Source organism: Octopus bimaculoides, chromosome 10 (assembly GCF_001194135.2).
Source record: "Octopus bimaculoides isolate UCB-OBI-ISO-001 chromosome 10, ASM119413v2, whole genome shotgun sequence".
NCBI lineage: Eukaryota > Metazoa > Mollusca > Cephalopoda > Octopoda > Octopodidae > Octopus > Octopus bimaculoides.
The window spans coordinates 7,788,044-7,797,744 of NC_068990.1; the positions used below are offsets into that span (position 1 = coordinate 7,788,044).

Genomic DNA, 9,701 nt, shown 5'->3' on the forward strand with positions numbered 1-9,701 from the left:
ATATATATATATATATATATATATATATAATAATATGACAACAAAAGAATGAGTGAGACCTCGATATTGAGGAATTCATCTATGCTCAAAGACAAGTAATTTTCTGTTTAATATTACGAACTACAACCCCCGCCCCCACAAAACAAACACAACAAAAAAGGCAATATACGTAATTAATTATTTCTAACAACGAAATGATAAAAAAGAAAGCAAGATTTATCTAAATTATTCACCTCTAATAGTAAAGCAAATACAAAAGAATCGAATCAATGCCAGTCAGTACACAATCAATAAGAAAAGACAAACTTACAATAATATCCTTGCATTTTATGAACATCTTAGAAAACAATTCCATGTCTGAGACTTTGTTGTTTCTTGTTTCTTAATCTTTTTTCTTTTGTTACTTTTCTGTTTTTATTTTTATTCTAGGTGCTTTCTATCTTGGAGTTTTCATGCACTTTTTTGCGTCTTTCTTACTAGTTTCGAAATTCTTTCTAAATTCTCTCCCCTCTTACTCCCTCAGAACTACTCTCCCTCCTTTCCTTGTCTAATTCCCTCTCATACACGCACTCGCCGGCTCGTACGAAGACATGCGTACACATAAACATGCACATACTCACACTTTCTCTCAGCTTCTCCGTGTATTTTGGCTAATTTCGTTTGGATTTATCTTGATACTGTTACGCCACACACACACACACACACACACACACACACGTATATATATGTATATATATATACATATATATATATGTGTGTGCGTATATGTATATATATATGTGTATATATATATATATATATATATATATACATACATATATAATATATACATACATATGTACATATACATCTATCTATCTATCTATCTATCTATCTATCTATCTATCTATCTATCTGTCTATATATATATATTATTTATTTACATTTTCTTCAAGTTTTTGAGAGTTGAGGGAATGTAATGAATAAAAATATTGTTTGATTTTGACACATACTATTTACAACAAAATATCAAACTAGTTATTTCGTAAATAATAATAATGATGATGATGATGATGATGATGATGATGATGATGATGATGATGATAACAATACTAATAATAACAACAACATCAACAATAAGAAAAAGAACAACAATAACAACAAAACAGCAACGTTAATATCATTATTTTAATAATAATAATAATAATAATAATAATAATAATAATAATAATAAAAATAATAACAATAATAATAATAATTATTATTATTATTATCATCATCATTATTATTATTATTATTATTATTATTATTATTATTATTATTATTATCATTAGTAGTAGTAGTAGTAGTAATAGTAACAGCAGCAGCAGCTAGCTGCTTAAATAAATGTGTCCATAATTGTTAATAAAGCGTTGTTAGAAAGTTAGTATTAATCTAATAGCTACTACTACTACTACTACTACTACTACTACTACTACTACTAATAATAATAATAATAATAATAATAATGATAACAAGAAGAAGAAGAAGAATATTTGTAATGATAATAATAATAATGATAATAATTCTTTGTAATTTTGGTAGGGTGCCTGTAAATTTTAAGTGTGAGGTGTGGTGGGAGAACAATTTATTACATGTGTCTCAGTGCTACAATGGTATTCATTTCATCGATCTGAAAGGGTGAAAAGAAAGTCGGTCTTGGAGGAGTTTGAACTCAAATGTGACGAGTTGGAAGAAATACCACTAAGAGGTTTGTCCGACACAGTAACAATTAAACTCGCTCGCTGCCTTGCTAGTAAGTATAACAATAATTCGTTCTAAGTTTAGGACAAGGTCAGCAGTTTTGAGGGGAGCGGGCGAAACGATTACGTCGATACCTGTGCACAAGTTGTATTTTATTTCATCGATCCAAAGAAGATAAACGGCAGATTTGAACTCTGCGGTACCTGCAGAGACAGTGGAAGGAACTTTAACAAGAACAAGTGTAAAGAACCACAACAACAACAACAACAATAATTATGATAATAATAATAATCCTTTCTAGCACAGGCACAAGGCATGACATTTTGGGGGAGGGAATAAGTCGGTTTCATCGACTCCAGTGCGTAACTGGTACTGATTTCATCGACCTCGAAAGGATGAAAGGCAAAGTCGACCTCGGCGGAATTTGGACTCAGAACATTTTGTCCAGCGTGCTAACGATTATGCCAGCTCGCCGTCTTTATAATAATAATAATAATAATAATAATAATAATAATAATAATAATAATAATAGTAAACCTTTCTAGAAAAGGGACAAAGCCTGCAATTTGTGAGGAGGAGAATAGTCGATTACATTTACCCAGTGTTTCACTGGTACTTAATTTATCAACCCCGAAGGATGAAACGCAAAGTCGACCACTGTGGAATTTGAACTCAGTACGTATATACGAACGGAATGCCACTAAACATTTTGCCAAGCGTGCTAACGATTCTGCCACCTCACCGCCTTAGTAACAGCTACAAGAACACGGAAAGGGGAAAAGAAAGAGCTACAAGACTAAAAATCATCCAGACAAATTTCTGATGCTAATCAATTTTAAGAGAAAAAACAAAATGTTAAAAGAAGACTAAGTCCACGGATAAATATCCGTCTCGATCAAGTTTTTTCAATTGTTTCAGTTTAGTTAATTAGACTTCGATTAGTATTTTATTTCAATGATTTTTTTACCTCCTCGAACACTGGCTAAAATACACGAAGCTAATTTTCTATTATATATTTTCTTGTGTAGTAGCATAAGTATTTATTTCAAATTGGATCTTATAGATATTCTTTTATAATATTACAACTAACATTCTATTTAACCTACTTTCATTTTCGTAATTTTTCTTCTCTTTTAATTTTTTTTTTTGCGTCAGTATAATATTTCAAATACGAATAGTAAATAAATAAAACTGAAAGAACTTAGGCACTTGAGAAGTAGTTTTCCAAGGTAATTGTTATATTTATAAGCATGTCTCATGTATTAACAACGCACCTAACTTATTTACAGCATCCTCTCATGCATTCACTTACACTTCATCTTTTTCTTCTACTGCCTCCTTCTCCTCTCCTCCCTCCTCTTCCTCTACTTTTCATCTCCTCTTTATTTATCTTCCTCTCATCTTTTCTCATCAGCACAATACGTGTCTTGCTTTTTTCTTCATCATTTATTTGGATCTCTCTTACTGGTTCTCTCACTATCACCATGCACATTGTAAATTTCTATGTATCGTCTAAGTAAATTCAAGTTCTTTCTTTAATTAACTTACATTTAAACACAATGACACTCTAAAGTGTATACATATATCAACAGAAACACATCCATTCTCTCACACACATATATTTGTGGATGTCCGTGTGTCAGTGTGTCGTGTGTGTTTCTATGTCTATATATGCTTGTAAGACTACCATTGTATAACAACAGAGAAATACTTTCGAAAAAGGTAATATATACAGTGCTGCGCTTAAAAGTGCATAATTATCATGTAGAGAAATATAAGAAACTCACAGATATATACATACAAACAGTTATACATATATATATATATGTGTGTATATATAAAATTAAGCATATACATATATATATGAGTATGTGTATATATGTATATATATATATATATATAAAAGAATCAATGGCCGTTCTCGAGCCATTGGTTCATAAATCCAACCGTCCGTCGAAGGATTATTTATTTTTGCTAAGTGAAATGAAGTATTTTGCTGAAAAGCAGAACGCATTGCCGGTCCAAGAATCGAAATCACAATCTTTCCGTAATAAGGGCAAAACCCTAAGCACTAAGCCACGCACCTCCACCCGCGCGCACGCACGCAAATATACATACGTATATAAAAGAATTTTAATGCGAGCAGACAGAATGAACAAGCTTTATTACAAATCCCTACAATTGTTTTGACGTATCAGCTGGCAATTGCTGAATGTTCCATATATTATACACGTTAATGCGATCCAACAATGCACGTCTTCAGGTAAGTAGAATCCAAAGCACTGCTAGATCATCTTCAGTTTCACTTTGTTTTATACCCACACCATTATGGTAATTTTAACATTCGATTGACGAAGAACAACAGGAAAATACAAAGACATTCAAATGAGAAAAATACCAAATTTAAATTATTGAAAATACATCAGATCTGACAGATCTGTCTCGACTTTTAAGAAAATAAATGAACATTCTAAGATAATAACGTCGTAAAATAATAAATGTGAACAATTACTTGCCCCTTGTGTCTGTTACTCATACCGGACTTTGTCACAGTTTCTCTACAAGTCTTTAAGAGAGACTATCAAATCAAGAATATTTACTTCTATGCACCCATATACATACATTTACTTGACTCTAATTTACGTACATATATCTATCCAGACAAGCAGTTACACTTTTTGTTCTCATGAGTGTATATTTTTTCATACTACTCCATTTATAAACCTCCGAATGCACTCATATAAAATTGTTTTCTATATTTATAGCCATTCATTTAGAATTTTAAGTATATACTAAAAAATAAAAAGACAAACAATATATAATGTCCTGAGAGAACATTATTAAGTCTGATCGTTCAGATCTACGTAGTTCTATAAATCGTGATAGTTCTATAAATCGTATGATAATGTAACAATGAAAATACATGCCATATTCATGGCAGGTCTCGCAAGTTCATATATACCAGGATATCATGATAAAGAGATCTCTCCTATAGCTCTTACACTTTTAATCAAATACTTTTACACACATACAAATTATTATGAAATTACGTAATTTAGGTAAACAACAATATAATCATACTAATAATAATTTTAAATTTTGGTACAAGGCCAGCAAGTTCGGAGGAGGCGGGTTGAACTGATTACATCGACTTCAGCGTTCGATTGATGGTTATTTTACCAACCCCGAAAGGATAAATGGTGAAGTCGACTTCGGCGGAATTTGAACTCAGAACATGAAGCATTTTGTCCGACGAGCTAACGGTTCTGCTAGCTCGCTGTCTTTGTAATCATATTAATAACGATAATGAAAACCCCTCAATTAGTACATTTTTGAGTAAAACGGTAGATTGATGTAATAGTGGAAACCACAAGTTTCCTCTAATGTCCAAAAATGAGCTTTTAAATCTATGGTTACATGTTAGGACAATTTCATAGCGCTTGTCGATAATGTCATTACATAATATAATATATAGCGTTTCTTCTAAGCAAATGTCACACGCTTTTGAGTATATATTATATATGTGGTATCGAGAGTAAATTTTCAGCCACTACACCTGTTTGATACCATAGATTTCCACCGTTCAATATCAAAATCTTATTCTTTAAAGGATCTAAATTTTGTGAAGCAATTCTCCATGATCAGTGACCATGACATCAAAATACTGAAAATCACTAAGAAGTCAGTCTTTCTCTCGATGATATCTACTGGGTGGCACACAGTTCGACCTCTCCACTTGAAGCTGCGATGGGACTGATGTTGTTGACTTCATGGGGCAGTTCATCCTGGATAATCTCAGCAAATCGCACAAACTCACTAATCGGCACTATACAAGGACCATGGCCTGATCAAATATAACCATATGGACGGTTACGCTCTGTATGAATCCAGACTAGCTGTTATTAACAGTTTTAAAGTGTTTGGCTTATCTACTATGTTCACCACCAACTTAATAATATTTCGCATCTTAGATTCTACTCTGGACCTCGAAACGGAGAAGTATTACCACTACAAAAAAAAAAATGAAAAATGAAAAATGAAGGAGGAAACTCTCTATATTCAGAAACTTGATCACAGATATCAGCAGAAAGACTACCAACTTACCATTGCATAGAGAGACGTTTAAGAGGGTACCACCTGACTATAAAGAAGTTCTAGTAGAATTGCTTTTTATGCTATGTTATCTCCAAACCTAAGAAAGTTACGAAAAGATAATCTCATATAAGCTCTTACTGTAGATAGAATTTTCCTAATTTTAATTAAGCAGATTTTTCAGGAAATCCATAGATATAAAGCTTTTCGCATACTATTAAGATCATCTATTTCTGTTTAGATAATATCGCTTCCAGCGTTGAACGCTATAATTAAACAAACATGCATCCACACAATCTCCATTCCACACTCCCTCATGCAACTTTCGCAGTCTATATAGATGTCCACTGGGAGGGGTTTGCCTAACGAAAGCTGTAGTTTATAGAGACCCTTCATACTAACCGATGGTATTGCGCGCCATTAAATGGGCACAATAGCCAATAACTCTAAGGGCACATACTCACTTCATATGTACTTCTTCAGAAGTAAGGAGAAGAAGAGCTTGTCCCGATTCATCTGGAGATTCAAGACCACAGTTACACCTAAGCTGATATCAAATGGATTATAATCGACATGATCTCGCCTTACACACGCAGTGCTCGAAAGTACCAACTATGCCTCCGTGAAAAACTGCGCATACTTCAATAACCTACAATAGCCATTAACATAGAGGAGGGTATTTTATATTGCTATCATTGGCGATACGCACTTTTGATACATTTCAAGCCATTGACCTTCGACAATTTCGATATACAAAACTGTGTGTTTGTGCATGTGTGTGTGGGGGAGTGTGTAGAAAATTGAAAGCTATGGCCGGTCATAGAGTAACAATTGGTTTCGCAGTATGACTGGCCGTAACTTTTAACTTCCTAAAATATATGTTACTGCCCTAATGCAGTGATTCCCAATGGGAGCCAGTGGGGCCTAGGAAAAATTGTAGTGGGACATGGGATACAAATTTTTTTTTTTTTTAGTGGGACATGGAGTTGTGAAAATAGTTTTTCACAGCAAATATATTATACCTATACTTGTTTTTCTTTCAGCCACCCATGGGGCATACAATTTTCTGGAAAGTTATAGTGGAGCTTGGGGGAAATAGGTTGGGAAATACAGCTTTAGAGTGTTATTTTTCTTTGGATATATGAACTACTGATGATGTATATGTGTGTGTGTGCGCGTGTGTGCATGTAGTATTTTAAAATCGGAAACACGACAAGTATCTTTTATCAATTTTCATTTGCTCTAGTCATTGCACTCCGACTGTACAGGGACACTACCCTGAATGGTTTAGTCGAGCAAATGGACACAAAACTTAATTTTTAAAGTCTGGTATTTATTCTATCGGTTTCTTTAGCCAAACTGCTAAGTTACAAGAACTTAAGCAAACTAACACCCATCGGTCAGTGTTTGCAAACACAAAAGGATATATAGATTTTCATACACAGAATGGGATTTCATACACTTTCCGCCAACCAAATTCATTATAAAAGTATTAGTCAGGCCGCGAAGAGAGACCGAAATCGAAACCTCGTGATTGCACAAAGAGCTTCTTTGCTATGCCTGCACTTAAAAGAGGAAACAAAAAAAAAATTAAAATAAAACCTTAATTTGCATCGGCCGGGAATCGAACCCGGGCCGCCCGCGTGGCAGGCGAGCATTCTACCACTGAACCACCGATGCAACTGCTTATTTTGCAGGCCTAATATATATATATAAATATATAATAATATATAAGTTAAAAGCTTTCTGTTCGCTCTTCACAGAAAGATATCAGTATCCTAATCTATTGAAATACTGAAATGTATTGATCCTATTCTGTTCTGTTAACGTTTATCATATACAGGCCCTTCTTCTATATTTACGTGCATTGGCTGGAATTATCCAAAGATTTCCTTATGATTGTGTTTATGATACGTGTATGCTTCCATTCACAGACCTCTATTTAAAAGTGATAATCTTTCATTTCCATTAATGGCTGATACGGTATATTTGTTTAAATATTGGTGAAAATAGAAATGGTAAATTCGAATTGCCTGTATCTGTTACTTTAGAAACAGGTACATTTGTCTGTCCTTCTGGCCGTCTGTCTATCTTTCTATACACTACCTGTTTCTCACTCTGTGTCTGTGTGTGTGTGTGTCTTTTATGTTATATCTTACTTGTTTCAGTTTTTCACACTGCGGCCATTCTGGAGGCACCGCTTTGAAACGTTTCAGTCGAACGAATGGACACCAGTATTTATTTTTTTTTTAAGCTTGCTATTTTTTCTATCGGTCTTTGGCCGAACCGCTTGGTTACAACTCCAAGCGGTTGTTGGGGACAAACACATCACACATACACGCATACATACATACATACATACATACACACATACATGCATACGAACACTCATACATGCATATATCCATGATTGCCGAGAGAGATTGTGACGTAGAATCCACGCTGGAACACCACCGGTGACTTTTTTCTAAATTTATTTACTTTGGTAGATTTGGCCAGTTGAAATTTGTATCAGTTTTGTTCTGGCATCTACCAACGTACTTGCATTTTATTTTAGTCGTGAAACTGACTTATATGCTAGTTTCAAAATCTTCAACTAAATTTTTGTATGCTTGTAAGCAAGATGAAAATAATCACTATGAATTTGAAGGTGAGAGGAGAAAGGAAACGTACTTATCTCCCCCATGTATCAACAAGTAACAGAATCTGTTAGCAAACGGGTAATTTGATGGTGAGGTTGATGTCTATCTCTTTCGGACATAGGACTTTTTCTGTTTGGCTACCCATTTTCAGTTTCTTCAATTTGTGTTCGAATTGATTTCATATTCGGTGTAAATAATGTAGTTTTCCAAACCGAATCTCAGGAGATATTTCACTTTTCCCAGAAAATGTTTCAAAGAAAGTTATAGAAGTTTAAAATTTTGATAATTTTTTTCCGAGTCAGAAAACATATTCGGTGTAATGATGTAGTTTTATATGCTAATCAATGCCATGGAATTCATAAATCAATAAATAAAGAGTTATTAGTTTTTAAAGTTTTCAAATTTGGGTAATTGTAGTCAATCGTAAGCCACAGACACATTCATGCATGTTTCCATAGTAACAAACCAAACAGGAGAACTCTTTTGCATGCGAGATAGAACGTGTTGAAAAATACATTCTACGCGAAGGCATTTGCGTCGACATTGCGTTCTGCTGTTTGTTCCCATCTGCTGCTTGTACCCTGGTCGAGAGACGTGCTAAAGATAATACCTAAATAGGCCTTAAATCACGCCCCGCCACCCAATTTTTGTTTTGGTTTTGCATAATCGTATGAATTACCGAGTGTAGAATACAAATTCGCAAACATTTTATGAAAATTCCAAAAATTATAAAAGCTATGTCGTGCGTAAAGCAAAAGTTGATTTATTTAGTTTCGTATTAAAACACGACCCGCATAATATGATGGCTTCCAAATCCTGTTTTCTGATTGGGGAAAAATTATCAAACTTTAAACTTCTATAACTTTCTTTCAAAAATTTTCTGGAAAAAATGAAATATCACCTGAGATTCGGCTTGGAAAATTACATTAATACACTGAATTTTAAAGTTTTCAATAAAATTTGAAATTTCCTTCCGCAGCTGCAGCCAAAGCAGAAAAGATCCCAGACTTGTGCAACAAAGCAACAACACCATCAGCAAGAAGAGCAACATCAGCACCAACAACAATATGAATTATGATAACACCCGAAAGAAAGTGAACAGCCGCAAAGAGAACATGAACAAAAGTAGCAGCAACAACAGCAATGATTAGCCCCTCTTCAACCCCCGTCCCCCAGCTGAAATGTCATTTGTGTCAATTACAAACTAGTGATCCCATCCCTGTATTTTAACAATTCCGGCTGTTC

At 34.0% G+C, this 9,701-nt stretch overlaps 1 protein-coding gene and 1 non-coding gene across 2 annotated transcripts in view; both read right to left on the reverse strand.

The window, feature by feature from the left end:
- Nucleotides 1-477, reverse strand: part of LOC106871451 (tyrosine 3-monooxygenase) — a 392,944-nt gene extending 392,467 nt beyond the window's left edge. Inside the window, exon 1 of the mRNA XM_052971214.1 lies at nucleotides 311-477. Coding sequence (XP_052827174.1) covers nucleotides 311-355 — 45 coding nt within the window. The 5' untranslated portion in view covers nucleotides 356-477. The remainder of the gene's footprint in view (nucleotides 1-310) is intronic.
- A 6,946-nt stretch (nucleotides 478-7,423) lies between these two features.
- On the reverse strand, nucleotides 7,424-7,494 carry Trnag-gcc (transfer RNA glycine (anticodon GCC)). Its single transcript has one exon. It is a non-coding gene; the product is annotated as a tRNA-Gly (tRNA).
- Nucleotides 7,495-9,701: the final 2,207 nt, after the last annotated feature.